We start from the raw sequence: 16,506 nt of genomic DNA, 5'->3' as shown, positions 1-16,506 counted from the left end.
TCTCTTTCCAGAATCTTTCCAGATCCTTGATATCCTTCGTCTGTGCTTATGGAATGCCCTCTTCAATTCAAACCACAGGTTTGCAATGGGGTTCAAGTCCGGCGACTGAGAAGGTCTAATATCACTCCCAGTGTGTTCTCCAATCTCATAAAACGTTTTAGGAAAAGGCTCAGTGTCGTTATCCTCGCAAGGTGAGGTATTGAAAAAAGGGATTTCAATCATTTTGACCCCCACATTTGAGAACTATTACATGTCTATTTCTTTACATAACTTTTATATAAAGTTAGACAAATGAGGATCTTTCACTTTTTTCATGTGACATTAGGCCTATGGAAATGATCCTAAAGTCAGTGTCTGCACTGCAGGCACCACAAGAGGGCAGGCTGTGTGTGTTGTCTTACAGTCACCCCCCCCCCCCCCCCCCTCCCCTCCTCCCTCTATGCATGAGACTTCTGCATCCTGAACATACTGTACATTTCTAATTTTCCACTGAACTATCACCTAGTACTAAACAGAAACTGCAGAGACCACAAACAATCCAGCGGGAAAATATCTCACTTTACCATACAGGGCCTACTGCCTCAGAGCAAATAGACTCATACCTGCATTACCATACAAGGGCTGGTGTAAGTACTGGAACTACATCATAGAGAACCATACAGGGCCACTGCAATAGAACATACCCATCTTACCATAAAGGACTACTGCAAAAAAAATACTTTGACAAAGTTGAGTAGGCCTTACATTAAGCAAAGAATTTAGGCCCTATACAGTTCTGTTAAAATATTCAAATCACCTTTACATTTATGAGAGAAAGCTATCAGAGAAGTTTGTTCACTTAAATTATCAAACAGTTAAACTCTGCTACTTTAATACCACTTCCTAGATTGCATTACATGGTGTCAACTCAAAACATGCATCCTCTTAGCCATCCCAGATGTATAGCTAGGTATCCAGCCCATCCTGGACACTAGACCAAAATTGTCCAGTACATGTATCCATTTGTATATTACTGCACTGCTGCTTTATTAGAATTCCACTGACTCTTAAACTAAATTAAGAATGGTGCTTCAAAACATCTCCACCATTGTTTTATTTTAAAAAAGAAAGAAAAAATACATTACTTTCAGAAACTGGGGATTTTTATTAAATACCGTTCGTTATAACATATACATGACAGTAAATCTGTAATTTCATGATTGGTTGGTTGGCCTGGTAAAACCCACATTACAGCATGGTCTCAGCCAATGAACATGCATCTCCTCCGTATAAAAACACAGCTATTTGGTGGTGGGGCTGACAAGGGTTGAATGACAGGGTGGGTGATGGGAATGTATGGAATAATCAAGGGAATGTTATTGCCGATTCTGTCCACGAGCCAGGCATGATAGCATGCGCCTCCGTGGTTGGATGATATTTTGAAGTGAAATGAAAAGGGGCTCTTCAACTCAGACACAGAAAAGGCACTTCTGAAAGAAAATACAAAAAATATGACAAAACGAGGGCAAACAAGAGTTGGGTGGGGAATGACACAGTGGATGGGGGCGAGACAGACGTTACGTATATAATAGAAGAAAAAACATTTGGGAATAAAATGATCCGGATGTGTTCTTAATCTTCAACCACTCATCACCATCCGGACAAGTTCTGAGGGAGAGAAGAAGAAAGAACATTAGCAGCATGCTTGGTCATCGGTGTCTGAGAAGAGCCTAGAGCAAACCCCACCTCCAGCATCTGCCAGCAGTGCTATAGCCTCCCATCTTTCCCAAATAGCCCCAGACTCACCATCAAGATTGAGGGCCTTATTTTCCTTATGACTTCATACTGTGACTCATTACTGAATGGTTCAATATGAAATGGCTTGGGTATCCGAGAATAATTTATGGAGGGGCTATTACATGCAAAAAAATTTGACCAAAAGCCTTCCTAAGCATTATCCCACCAAGCTGTCATTTTCAAAGCACACTCAAAAGATGTCACAGTCTACAGACACCTATATATTTAAAAATCACAATGAGAAATGGAAATGAATCAACGGAGAGGTACAGTGCATTCGTAAAGTATTCAGACGCCTTCCCTTTTTGTTACGTTACAGCCATATTCTAAAATGTATTAAATAAATGTTTTTCCCTCATCAATCTACACACAATATCCTATAAATGACAAAGCAAAAACAAGTTTAGAAATATTAACAAATTTATAAAAAGAATACAACAAAAATATTTCGCATAAGAATTCAGACCCTTCGCTATGAGATTCAAAATTGAGCTCAGGTGCATCCTGTTTCCATTGATCATCCTTGAGATGTTTCTATAACTTGATTGGAGTCCACCTGTGGTAAATTCAATTGATTGGACATGATTTGGAAAGTCACACACCTGTCTATAAGATCCCACAGTTGACAGTGCATGTCAGTGCAAAAACTAAGCCATGAGGTCAAAGGAATTGTCCGTAGAGCTCCAAGACAGGATTGTGTCAAGCAACAGATCTGGAGAAAGGAACCAAAACATTTATGCAGCATTGAAGGTCCCCAAGAACACAGTGGCCTCCATTCTTAAATGGAAGAAGTTTGAAACCACCAAGACTCTTCCTAGAGCTGGCCACCTGGCCAAACTGAGCAATTGGGGGAGAAGAGCCTTGGTCAGGGAGGTGACCAAGAACCCAATGGTCACTCTGACAGAGGTCCAGAGTTCCTTTGTGGAAATGAGAGAACCTTCCAGAAGGACAACCAACTCTCCAGGTGTGCCAAGCTTGTAGCGTCATACCCAAGAAGACTCAAAGCTGTAATTGCTGCCAAAGGAACTTCAACAAAGTACTGACACCATATGTAAATGGGATTCGTTTTTTTCCCTAAATTAGCAATATATAAAAACCTGTTTTTGCTTTGTCATTATGGGCTATTGTGTGTAGATTGAGGAGGAAACAAAATAAGGCTGTAACGTAACAAATTGTGGAAAAAATCAAGGAGTCTGAATACTTTCCGAATGCACTGTAAGTGACATGCTCACACATGGTTCTCTAGGTGTTTTCCTCCCCAACATGAGCACTGCTCTCAGCTGGATGCTGAAGCCTGAATCTGATCCACAGAGACTCCATGTGTCAGTCAGACAGAAGAGAGAATCAACGTTAAAGGTTGAGCATTAGAGGCAGGAGCGAGGGGGGGGAGGACTGTAGAGGGAGGGACACAGAGAGAAACTATCTCCTAGCGAGCCAGAACAGCCAAGGATTTGCTCAGCCACGCCTCAGGACCTGGAATGTGTTAAGATTAGCAACCCCCCTCCTTATTTGGGCTGTTCTAACAGAGGAGAACAAGGACAGCTGTGAGGAAGGAGGAGCGATGGATCTGGCAGAAAGGCAGGGGGAAAAATAAATCAATGTTCTTGCACGCCTACAGTACCAGCAGCAGCTTCCTTAAGGACAAGGGAACAGAAGTCACCAGCCAAGGAAATGGAGCTACTCACTGCAATAGTTGGAAATCATTATAGTAGAGGACGATAATTCAACCATTAAGAAATCCTTATTATTGCACACCACTTTATCTAAACCCCTCTCTCCCCTACATTCGGAGTTGACCTGTCACCCCTCTAGTCTAGCTAACAGACCCCCCCCCCCCCCCCCCCAGTCAGTGTCCTGCCCTCCTCCAGTTGGAGAGTCAGTGTCCATGGGGGTAATTTAGAGGAGCCACCTAGACACATGCAGAGATGCTACATGCAGGCTACAGCCAGGGGAGGGAGAGAGAGGCGAGGGAGCTGGGCAGGAGAAGGGCCCTGCAAGATAGAAAGTTAAAGAGAACAGAGATCTGAACAGAGACCATAAATTCAAACCACAGGAACCCAGCAGCCTCTGACAACACCATCATGGCACAGAGCGATATCCTACTTTATTAGTATCATAGCTTTTACTCTGCATCTCTACAACAGCCTGCCACTTATTAAACAAGTGTGTTAGACTAGGGGCACCCGGTCCCCCCACACAACCCCAACCAAGTATCATTTTAAAACATTAAAAAGTAAAACTGCTAGTGAACTACTGGCTATATGTGTGGTATCAGTAGCTAGGAGTAGGAGCATTCTGTGCAGTGATGGGCTGACAAGAGGGCCCTCTCCCCCCTACACACAAGTCTCCCAGAGCAGGTGAGAGCCCACTGCTGGAGTAGGAGACAACATGGGGAGGGGGGGGGCTTTAGGGGGTCTGCTCGTACTCGCCGCTCAGCCGGACATGATGTGGCGGACAAAGACTGTGGGAGAGGAACAGGGAGGTCAGTGAAGGGACAACACAAGGGACACCTGAAATCCAATAATACAACCTCCAGCCAGTCATACGCCTAATCCTTCTTAATAATCATAGGGTTTTGTGTTTACGTGGCACAAAACACAAGTACATCCCATTCAAGACAATTGTATTCCGTTATTGTATTTTGTTACAATTCATGTCTTATCATTCAAACACTATGGGAAACGGTAATTCCTCAAGCATTGTAATATATTCTACAGTACAGAACGAGGTTCAGTGTTCCCTTTACAGCCATCATATCCATCTAGTTCACCACTCTGCTTTACCTTCGTAGTTGATGCAGCCGTTGGCATCTTCGTGTCCTGCTAGCAGAGTCTCCACCTCCTCTTCTGTCATTTTCTCACCTGCAACACAAATGAAATGCTCTTTTACATTCTCATAACAGATAGACAAAAAGACAGTGTACAGCAAGGGAATCGCATCTTTCCTTTCATTCTACAAAGGTAAAAGCCACTAGACGGATTGACAAAGTCTGAAAGACAAGTCAGGAGTATTTTTGGGTCCCCCCCCTTCCGATTATGATTACTTACAATTTCAGGCAAATTAGCTATTTACATTTATTGCCTGCCTTTCATCTACACATAGGAGAGAAATCAGAATGCTCAGGACTGGAATTCGTTGTATTTTGGTTATCAGTAAAAAAAAAAATTATAACTCAGAGCAGGCTCAACTTACCCAACATCCATAAATAGTCTATTTCACATAAAAAGTGTGGAGGAACCAGAAAGATTAGTTTTAGGCTACAGGAATTATTTGCAGTTCGGTTGTTTTCACTTTTACACCTGCTCAATGAGGCAACCTCAGCGCAGGTTTAACTTTAATGACTGCCAGCACCCCTCTCTCCACTGGGATTCTCTACCTCTAACCCTATTACAGAGGCTGAGTCACTGGCATACTGGTGCTCTTTCATGCCTTCCCTAGGAGGGGTGCGTCACTTGAGTGGGTTGAGTTACTGACGTGATCTTCCTGTCTGGGTTGGCGCCCCCCCTTGGTTTGTGCTGTGGTGGAGATCTTTGTGGACTATACTCGGCCTTGTCTCAGGATTGTAAGTTGGTGGTTGAAGATATCCCTCTAGTGGTGCGGGGGCTGTGCTATGGCAAAGTGGGTGGGGTTATATCCTTCCTGTTTGGCCGTGTCCGGGGATATCATCGGATGGGGTCACAGTGTCTCCTGACCCCTCCTGTCTCAGCCTCCAGTATTTATGCTGCAGTAGTTTATGTGTCGGGGGGCTAGGGTCAGTTGGTTATATCTGGAGTACTTCTCCTGTCTTATCCAGTGTCCTGTGTGAATTTAAGTATGCTCTCTCTAATTCTCTCCTTCTCTCTTTCTTTCTCTCGGAGGACCTGAGCGCTAGGACCATACGTCAGGACTACCGGGCATGATGACTCCTTGCTGTCCCCAGTCCACCTGGCCTTGCTGCTGTTCCAGTTTCAACTGTTCTGCCTGCGGTTATGGAACCCCTACCTGTCCCTGACCTGCTGTTTTCAACTCAATGATCGGCTATGAAAAGCCAACTGACATTTATTCCTGATTATTATTTGACCATGCTTGTCATTTATGAACATTTTGGCCATGTTCTGTTACAATCTCCACCCGGCACAGCCAGAAGAGGACTGGCCACCCCTCATAGCCTGGTTCCTCTCTAGGTTTCTTCCTAGGTTTTGGCCTTTCTAGGGAGTTTTTCCTAGCCACCGTGCTTCTACACCTGCATTGCTTGCTGTTTGGGGGTTTAGGCTGGGTTTCTGTACAGCACTTCGAGATATTAGCTGATGTACGAAGGGCTATATAAAATAAACTTGATTGACTTGCAACCCTTAAATGTCAATCCCTACACTACCAAGCAGACATCTCCAGAGGGATACTGACACAGTTAACCAGGGAGACTCAACAAAGCCACATCTTGTCATTTGTGTTGCCCAATCGCCTTACTGACAAGAAAGATGTCCAGGATGCAAATTAAGTGTATCAATATGGATACAGTAGGGCATTGAGTCACTAGTTTAAGAGGTGATTACTGATTAGTGACAATGAAGACCTTTGGTACAACAGTCAGGTGTGGTTGATAAGGAGAAGAGGTAAACTATCAGGACTGTGTGGATCAAACATTTCTCTTGATCCAAATTCAATTCTTCAGGTAAAACCGTCAAGAGCTGAATGTCAATGGTTTATGTCTCCAACATCGTCACATGGCAGGTTGCAGTACTGGCAGGTTGCAGTACTGTTTTTCTGGAGTGTCAAACGGCGAATGCACTCCCTCATTTGGCCTCGTTTTAAAATTTGGTTCATTAAGAAATGCTATGACTGAATTCAAACAGGAGCTGGTTTCAGGGTGCGGGTTTGATGTGAGTGTCGTGTGTGTGCTTTTGCAGGTGGGAAGAGTTGGCCAAATTATTTTTCCAATTAGCTTCAGCCAGCTGGTGCGCAACTATGGCAAAATTTGTTTGACTTTGGATAGCCTATCTCCGGGGCTTGTTAGGGACCGTCAATACATTACACAATATAAATTAGACTATTTTCATGTTACACACCTTTTAGGTTCTCATTAAATGCTTGCAATATTTGTATTTGAATTTCTACAATTTATAGTTGGTTTGAGGTTAAGTCATTGAAATTTGGCGTTATTGTAATTTTAACATATTGTCCCATGTACATTGTGTAATTTACAGATCTTAACTATCCCCATAGGGATATCCAAAGTTAACCCAAATTTACCACATGCATTATGATCGGGTCCCATGCAGCTACACTCCAAATTGAGGATTACTTGTGTGCGGCCAGCAGGATTGAAACAAACACAACCTGTATTTACGTTGTGACGCAGTGATGACCTCAGGTCTCAAACTCTGTTTTTGACAAAACTGACTTTATGACCAAAGTTATCCTATTTACAATTTGTAATCAAGTTTAACAGTAGAATAAATGTTTCTGACTCATATCAATGCCACATAGGATGTTTCTAAATGGGAAATTTGTTTTTTAGGGGCAGTTGCTCTTTAAGCTGAAGTTGAGCTCTCAAGTACAAGAAATAAACTGTTGGCTTATATACTGTAATATAAACCATTCAATAATACAAGAGAAATAAACAGACGGTGCAGTTCTATATCTTTTCATAAGGAGAGATGTAAACCTAGCCAGTGACAGCACTTACAAATGCTTCATGAAAGCTTTATAAGATCGTTCTGAGGTCTTACCGAGCGTTGTGAGGACGTGGCGCAGCTCAGCGCCCATCACTGTGCCGTTGCCCTCCTTGTCAAAAACACGCAGACCCTCCACAAAGTCCTCAAAGGAGCCCTGGTCCTTGTTCTTAGCGATGGCCTGGAGCATGGGCAGGAACTGCTCAAAGTCCAGCATTTTGTGGTTCATTTCTGGGGAGTGAAACAAACTATTACTAGATACTATTAATAGAAACTACTATTACTTTACTATAAACAGAGAGAATAACTTATATGAAAGATCTACGTCTAGGCCCACATACTGAGAGTAAAAATAATGGCTTGGAATGTATTTATTAAAAAAGGAGCGCTTTGATAAGAATTCCCACTATGTGTAGCCTAACTTTGTGGGAACGCTGTAACACCTGCAAATCTGTGTACATGACCAATAAACTTTCGATGGGATTTTGAATTTTGTAAAAAATCTGAACAAATCTACAAGCCTTATAAATTCCTAAATAGTGGTAAACTTGCATTTCTCGATAAATTGATAATCAGCTTTACGTTATCAGATCCTGTTGACATGAGCTGCATCTATTATGTGTGTAATTAACACACGTAAAAACAGGACCCCACACAACGCTCCTGTTCCCTAGCTGACAAGTGACAGGCTGCGTGACTACAACACAGAACATCTGTGGTACTTGACAATTGCAGATTACACACAAGGATAAGTTCACACTCCATAGGATGGGAATTTCATAACCAGAAGAACATTGTTTCGTCAGTTTTATCCTTGGATGATTAAGCACATTAACTGACATCTTCCACCTAACCGGATACTAATTAGTCAAACCGGTTTGGTTAAGTGGTTGACTCCAAACAGCAACAGGCCTAAAAACACACCCAGCCCTAAGCTTTGGAGGATAGGCCTAAATCTAGCTGAACACAAGACGATGCCACGCCGGAATAAAATCTTACTAATGTTAACTAATGTGTGTAATACGTCTATACATTTGATCCAGACAATAGATACTAATGGTCAATGTTCAGTAAGCATCTAGAAGTAGGTCTGACCTTCTGACTTGGGGTTGCCCAGGACCTTGAGGACCTCAGCGTTGACGGGGTTCTGGCCAAGGGCCCGCATGACATCACCACACTGGCTGTAGCTGATCTTCCCATCGCCCGTCCTGTCAAACAGCAGGAAGGCCTCCTTGAACTCTGACAGACGGGGAGAGGAAAGGCGTAAAAAAGCAAGAAAAAAAAGCACTGAGCTGGATTGAGTGTGTATGTGTTTTGGTTTTCCACCCACCCATAAAAATGGTCAAGAAAGAGAATCCAAAGATTTTTTGTTTTGCCGTTTCTTTGATTCTTCTTTGATTATGTGTAATCTACAGTAAATGCAGTGGCCTCTATTGGAATGCTTTCTGACATACGGGTCATTTCCCAGGGCCATTGTTATGGCGCTTGCCTTCCATCGCTGGTATGCTGCGCATCCTGAGATGGCCCATCTGAAACTACACAGCAGCCACTCATTTACCCATATATGGCATTGACAGCAAGCGCTGGTGGTGTAATCTATCAACCAAACGAGCGCAAAGGAAATCTAGCAACTGCGAAACTAAACTCCTAAAAATGCCATTGATTGAGTAAAGGAAAAAGGCACAGGCAATCGATGAGTAGCCTACAGTAACACTATGTCGCTACATATATTCTTGCTAAATGGTTACATTATGCTTCGCCAGCTTAATTTCAAAGAACAGCATGTCTGAGGTTTAATTCGGCCACGCCTTTGAGGCGTACAACTCTTTAATAAGTGGTTTAGTCATTTCCTTTTGTTTACACAATGTATACGAGTCAACACCAGTGAAGAACTGGGAACAATTGACAATATAGTGGCCTGATTTTCACTATAATATATCTAGACATTTGATACAGTTCTGGCATCGGGAACGAATTAATTCACGTTCCAGAATTGAGAACTTCCGGTTTCCTCTACTAAATTAACCACGTAGCTAGGTAGCCGAACTAGACATCACACAACAATAAACGGAACAGATAAATAATACCAAAATTGGTGTTGGCAAAAAAACTACTTTAAAATGGAATTACTAAACGGCAACTCATCAAAGTAGCCTGGCTTTTGAACACTCAGGTCGTATAATGACTAGCCAAAACGTCTTGACATGTTGACGTGTCCCTTTACTTTGTTCTGCATGCATAAAAATACCAGGCACATAACTTAGTGCAAAATTAGTTGGTCAGTAACATTCAACACAAAACATTAATTTGATGAAACACCATTCAATCAAACCGCTATGTGGGGATCAAAGGAGGGGATTGACTGCGCCAATAATAGACAACCGTGAATCAATATTTTTGTAATCGTATACCACCATTCGTTGATGTGTGCATGTCAGACGACAACGCCTCTAATAATGCAAGGTCTTCCCAAAACGGTTAGAAAAAACAAAACATGGTCCGTCCGTCCCCCCAAAAAACTCACCATAAACTCCAGTTTATATCAACTTGTCAGCAGGGAAACTGCTTCTCACAACAAGGGGGACAGGAAAGAAGTAGAGCTATTCCACAATGAATGACACAGATGAAGCAAGGGGATAGACTAGCAACTAGCTAACATTTTACAGTAGCTAGTTAGCCTTCAAATAACGTTACCGTCACAAAGCTGATTGAAACTCACCAATGATCTGGTCTTCTGAGAAGTCAGACTGGTTAAAAGGTACGGCAAGAATGAAAAGGGAAAACAAATGAATATGATTATCGAAGATGAAGAGAACAAGTAGCTAGCTAGATAACTACATTAACCAGCTAACGTTAACATTGGCCAGCCATGGTTTGATAATCCAGCAGTGAAACGTCTTCGTTGGATTAGCTAGCTAACTGGCTTTGTCTACACGAATTTAAAACGACATTTTGTTAGGCTAACAGTCTACACAGCACGTCACATACAAAACTCTTTAAAACGTAACAAAGCAAATGCATTTACCATTTCTGGGCTTGGTTTGAATCCTGTCAGCGGGCGGAGGTCAAGGGAATGTAGACTGATAGACGCGAACGTTAAGAAAACTATGCTCATGACGTCATCCTTAATTCATGCACTGTACAAACCAATCACATCTGGCAGGCGTTGGCTTTTCGGATTACTTACCGTAATTCTGGAAGATAGGTGCAACAAAACTGTCCAAACGTGAGTTTATTGGAATTCTGACTGTTCTTTAAAAGCGAGTAAATAAATATTGGTTTATGTATGCTGTGGTGGTGGAAAAACAGAAATTATGGTAGCCAATTCCATTGAAGCTTTCATGTGGACGATCATACGAGTCAGCCATATAAACCATTTGTATGATTGAACAAGTGCGCCATCGTGTGGTACGAATATACAAACTGTAGCTAGAGTTATCATATGACAAATAAGTGAGATATAAATGTACAGAAAACATGGTAATCTACAGTTTAAAATATCTTTATTGTTGGGGTGATTCAGTTCCTTCATCCTGCAGCATATGTCATTTTGGTACACATATATTAAGCTTATCACACAAGGCATGAAAACATGAGACATTGAAATTGGTTGAATGCATTTGGATGACATCAAATAACAGTCTGCACTTTGGCCTAATTAAGAAACAAATAAAAGGCAGATAAAACATGACCTGTAAGGTCTCTGAGATGCTCTCCTCTACCCTTCAATGTGCCCCATCACTGCCCGCCTCCCCACACTGAAAGCGGACAAAGTCCAGAACTCGTGCCCCCTGCTCCGTCAGGTACTGGGCCACTGTCCTACTAGGGTCAGGGAGGAAGGATTGGGGCAGCAGGCGCGTCTCCGCGTCCCCACAGGGCAGGTCATCCATGTTGCCCAGGGATACGGGGGCCTCTCCCACTACGTGCTGCCCCAGCTTCCTCCCCAGGGTGCCCTGCGCCCCATCCTTGCCCCCCTGGAACACCACGAGGGCGCCGTATCGCCCCATGGCCATATCAGACTGGCCCGCCACACCACCGTGGATGTAGGAGCCGATATGCCAGCCTGCAGGAACGCCAACCGTCACCGCCCGCCTTACTGACATGTTCTCACCCAGACGACCTGACGGGACAGGACAGGAAATTACAACTTCACTAACAGAGCAGACTTCAATTTCCAAATGCTTCCAAGCAAGAAATAATGCTGCAGATAGAGGTTATTAAAGCTCAAATTCAATGAGAGCATCTCAATACTGATAAGAGTCAACTAAATTATTAAATGGCTATTTTTATTACTCACTCACCTATTGTAAGGGCCAGCTGATCAGCCAGAGAAGCACCTTCACCCAAGTTCAATTTCGAGAGGTCCTCTGCTGCCAGGAGACTCTGAAACCAACAAAGATAAATGCAGTTTTAAGTATTCCAAGAGGTATACTAGGGTGATGTGGCTACTGAGTGGGGGATGGTGTGGTAATGTGTCATACCTTCACATATCCAGTTTGGCCCTGGTTTTTACTGCTGTGGTGAGCCATGGTGGCGAACGCCACATCCTTCACCAGCTGCTGGAACTTCTCATTACGGGCAACAAAGTCTGTCTCACAGTTCACCTGCAACACACACAGCCATTGAGATACAAATACTTCTGATAATTTATACATTTTTATCAAACTAAACAAATGAAGATAACTGTCAAAGCAGGTATTATTCAACTTGAAAATTGTATGCAGACTGCATCGAGGAGGATGAGTGATAGGGTCTCATTGAGTGAATGAGATCTGCTTACCTCTACCATGACTGCAGCTTTGTCTCCTACAAACAGACCGATCAGCCCCTCTTTGGCCCTCCTCCCCTCCAGCTTGCTGGCCTTGCTCCAGCCTTCTTTCTGGGCCTGCTCATGTAACCAGCTCTCTGCCTTGTTTGGAGAAAAACATTACACACACACTATCCTAAATATACACTACATTTATGTCAGCAGCTGCCCAATCCTGATCCAGGAGGCCTGCATTGTGTGCAGGCACTGCAGGGCAGGCTTTTGTTCCAACCCAGCACTAACTCACCAGATTGAAAAGTACTAAAACCATATTTGTTATTGTTGGTCTGGAACAAATCCTGCACCTCTCCAGGGCCAAGTTTATACATCCATCCCTGCCCTGCTCAGCAGGCAAAGCTGTACTGAAAGAAGCAATGTTTACCTTTGTGATGTCATTATCACATTTCTCCAATGCTTTTTTGCAGTTAATGAATGTGTAGCCAGTACTTTTGCGTAGTTTCATAAGGAGAGCTTTCTCTGCAGCAAGAACTGGAAATCCTGTGTGTAAAGACTGTGCATGATGAACGGTGCAGACCTGGGGTGGACAAGAAATTAGATTATCGAACGTTACATTTCAGTGAAGCCATCTTTATTGCAAACAGAGGTACAAATCAAATGTTCATGATGACCTCTGGTCCTAGGAAGATATTTCAATTCACTGTGATGTTGCCAACAACACTCAAAGGCTAGCTGCAGAATTTGGAATACTTCAACTTTCTTGTCCCATACGTGGTTAGCTAGGCTAGGTACTGGAAGCTAGCTAGCTTCAAATCAACAGCTGACAGCAGCTTCAGAAAGCACAACCAGAAAAAAAATGCTAGCGCACCCTTTTCTTGCCTACCTTTGAGAACTCTGTTCTGATTGATCTGAAAACATACGTTAATGCCATTCTTGGAGCTTTTTATATATTCAAACCTCGATATTTCTCCTTATGAAAGCCGGAATGTCATTGAACCTAGCCGGGTATGGCAAAGGAGCATGGACAAACTTGAGCCAGGAAATGTAGCTATAAACGTTTGTTTAGCGCCATCTAACGTACTGGAATGCCTACCACACTGAGTCCACAATAGTTCGAAGGGGCTTCACTTCGTATACAAATAAATAAAAATCAGGGGCGCAACTTTCACTGGACCACCCGCTGTCCGACTCCCACCCGCTACTGCAAGAACTTGTCCTTAAGGCTTTTGTGATACAGCTCACTTGCCAGCAATTTTGCACCATATAGGGAATGTAAAAAGCGCAAAAATAACTTAAGAAATAGTTTAAATTACCAGAGATTCTCACATGGCCCTTACATTAGGCTATCTGTATTACAGGGCTATATCAGCCAATATGCTAGATTTAGTTTGAAGAAAGCAGAGATGGAGAGACTTACACTTTCTCTAGAGCCATTTTTATAGCCTACCTTTTAGGGGTGGGAATATTTTCAGACGGAGAAATAGGGGTGATCAATATGTTAGGACTATTTCTATACAGTGTAGTAAATTATTTAGGAAGTACATTTCATTTGAAAGATAACTGCCCCGTGCCTCTCTGCCCATGCATAGGCTATAGCCTACTCTATTTAATTGAGACAACACACGAACCTGATCTCGCAGGTATGGTTACTGAATTTGAAGCAGCAATAACGACGACAGCGACGCTGGCTACGTTTTGCATATGATATAGCCTGCCTTTTAGGAGGACGATTTGCAGACAGAAACAAATAAATGGGTTAATACTTATTGAAAATGAAATCACTTTTTAATTATGATTAAATGTTTTGATTGCACTTCGACTCACGTTGATTGAGCGCCCTCCACTTCTTACCATTATCAATAGCCTATTTATTTACACAATAGTAAAATACAGTCCAATCATATTTAAGTTAATTTCATATTTAAATTAACTTCCACGTGATTCTCCGCCCATGTATGCATCCTACTCTATTTCCAACAAAACAATATCACACTCAATTCGTTCAAATAAGTATAAAAAGCTGATTTTGTGAGTTTTTAAAAACATTTTTGTGCGTCTTAATTCGTGTAAAAAAAGGCCACTTCATTTGTAGGAAAAGACAATCTTTTGAAAGTTATTGGAACAATGCATTTTGGGCAATGGTGTTCTACACTGACTTTTTTTGTGTTCACATTTATTTGCATGCTGTATTTCTCTGTTATTTTTTGTGGTATCGATGAAGGTATTTGAGTGGGGAATGGGGATACATTTTCGTAATGTGAAATTAATTAATTGGTAAATGTGGGGAAACAGAAGACCTGCAAATCTGTTTGGTTTAAATTTCCCTCATGCAACTGCATGGTATTTGCAACTATAACAAGTCTGGACTGTGATTAATTAAGCCATATCAATGCAGTTAAACAAGTTAACGTAAAATGAGGAATTATGTTGGCTTACCCTTATGGCACTTCCAAGGCCTTTTCATGATGATTATTACGGGTTGTGTCAATCATGTTATACTTAGGCTATTGTAACAAAGCACATGCCAGCATTGTAGGCCTACTGCCTCTGCCCAGAGGCCTACTAGGCTTTCATGGCAATGGCCAATAGAGTTCACTTTGCCACGTATGAGCTCTGGTTAGAGTCCCTGTTGCAGCTTTTACTTTCTTCTGCACAGTAACAATATCTTTTTATATAAATAAATGTGGGACACACAAAAAGTGTCAATGTAGTCAGTGTAGAACACCATTGCTCCTCATGCATTGCTCTAATAACTTTCAAAAGATTGTTCTGAAGTTTGCCCCTAAAAAAAGTATTTTCCTATGAATGAAGTCGCACAAAATGTGTATATTTTCCCACAAATTAAGTCTCACAAAATGGTTGTTCTTTTCACATGAATTAAGCCACACAAAAAGCCACAAAAACACATGAAATCTGCTGAAATATTTTTTGTACATATTTGCACAAATTGAGTGTGAGATTGTGTTACTATTTCAATGAGACCACACATACAAGGCGCACTTGAACTCTGACACCAGACTAGGAGAGGTAGACTATGGAAATTGAAGCAGCAAATTCTGAGTGTGTGAATAATGCGAAAAATTTCAGATTTTTATACAATACATAGGCTAACGCATACAAAGCACAAAGAGGACCGTTTCCAAATAATCTGTGGGACAGCAAAAGTATTTTTATCCCAAAGTCGTCTGTCTGACCGTCCGCAGCATGAAAAATGCCAACTGTATTACAATTCCAGTGGGATCAGAAGTTAACATACACTACGTTGACTGTGGCTTTAAACAGCTTGGAAAATTCCAGAAAATGATGTCATGGCTTTAGAAGCTTCTGATAGGCTAATTGACATAATTTGAGTAAATTAGAGGTGTACCTGTGGTGTATTTCAAGGCCTACCTTCAAACTCAGTGCCTCTTTGCTTGACATCATGGGGAAATCTAAAGAAATCAGCCAAGACATCAGATTTTTTTTTTTTAAGACCTCCACAAGTCTGGTAATCCTTGGGAGCAATTTCCAAACGCCTGAAGGTACCACGTTCATCTGTACAAACAATAGTATGCAAGTATAAACACCATGGGACCACGCAGCCGTCATACCGCTCAGGAAGGAGACGTTCAATCTTCTAGAGATGAACGTACTTTGGTGTGAAAAGTTCTAATCAGTCCCAGAACAACAGCAAAGGACCTTGTGAAGATGCTGGAGGAAACAGGTACAAAAATATCTATATGCACAGTAAAACAAGTTCTATATCGACATAACCTGAAAGGCCGCTCAACAAGGAAGAAGCCACTGCTCCAAAACCGCCATAAAAAAAGCCAGACTACGGTTTGCAACTGCACATGGGGTCAAAGATCGTACTTTTTGGAGAAAGATCCTCTGGTCTGATGAAACAAATAGAACTGTTTGGCCATAATGACCATCGTTATGTTTGGAGGAAAAAGGGGGAGGCTTGCAAGCCGTAGAACACCATCCCAACCGTGAAGCATGGGGTTGGCAGCATTATGTTGTGGGGGTGCTTTGCTGCAGGAGGAACTGGTGCACTTCACAAAATAGATGGCATCATGAGGTAGGAAGCTTATGTGGCTATATTGAAGCAACATCTCAAGACATCAGTCAGGAAGTTAAAGCTTGGTCGCAAATGGGTCTTCCAAATGGACAATGACCCCAAGCATACTTCCAAAGTTGTGTCAAAATGGCTTAAGGACAACAAAGCAAAGGTATTGGAGTGGCCATCACAAAGCCCTGACCTCAAGCCTATAGAATATTTGTGGGCAGAACTGAAAAAGCGTGTGTGAGCAAGGAGGCCTACAAACCTGACTC

The 16,506-nt window shown here is 42.2% G+C and overlaps 2 protein-coding genes across 4 annotated transcripts; both read right to left on the bottom strand.

Annotated features, from left to right (window-relative positions):
* Positions 1–1,124: 1,124 nt before the first annotated feature.
* LOC129848276 (myosin light polypeptide 6) lies at positions 1,125–10,570 on the bottom strand. Of its 2 annotated transcripts, XM_055915648.1 has the most exons (7): positions 10,453–10,570; positions 10,147–10,174; positions 8,523–8,666; positions 7,485–7,658; positions 4,560–4,637; positions 4,202–4,237; positions 1,125–1,647 (listed from the first exon to the last, which is right to left on the bottom strand). In XM_055915648.1, exons 1-6 carry the CDS (start codon positions 10,540–10,542, stop codon positions 4,209–4,211), a joined length of 543 nt encoding a protein of 180 aa, XP_055771623.1. In that variant the 5' UTR covers positions 10,543–10,570; the 3' UTR covers positions 1,125–1,647; positions 4,202–4,208. The 2 variants fall into 2 exon arrangements, with proteins under 2 accessions (XP_055771623.1, XP_055771622.1); XM_055915647.1 differs by lacking the exon at positions 4,202–4,237 and having other exon boundaries at positions 10,453–10,566.
* A 343-nt stretch (positions 10,571–10,913) lies between these two features.
* Positions 10,914–13,229, bottom strand: LOC129848250 (elongation factor Ts, mitochondrial). 2 transcript variants are annotated; one of them, XM_055915644.1, is made up of 6 exons: positions 13,061–13,229; positions 12,617–12,769; positions 12,208–12,336; positions 11,909–12,031; positions 11,729–11,810; positions 10,914–11,547 (listed from the first exon to the last, which is right to left on the bottom strand). In XM_055915644.1, exons 1-6 carry the CDS (start codon positions 13,121–13,123, stop codon positions 11,153–11,155), a joined length of 945 nt encoding a protein of 314 aa, XP_055771619.1. In that variant the 5' UTR covers positions 13,124–13,229; the 3' UTR covers positions 10,914–11,152. The 2 variants fall into 2 exon arrangements, with proteins under 2 accessions (XP_055771619.1, XP_055771621.1); XM_055915646.1 differs by having other exon boundaries at positions 13,076–13,228.
* Between the last annotated feature and the right edge of the window lie 3,277 nt (positions 13,230–16,506).

This window comes from Salvelinus fontinalis, chromosome 3, assembly GCF_029448725.1.
Source record: "Salvelinus fontinalis isolate EN_2023a chromosome 3, ASM2944872v1, whole genome shotgun sequence".
NCBI classification, from domain to species: Eukaryota; Metazoa; Chordata; class Actinopteri; order Salmoniformes; family Salmonidae; genus Salvelinus; species Salvelinus fontinalis.
Note: the sequence above shows the minus strand (reverse complement) of the source record. Positions and strands in the feature narration are given on the sequence as shown.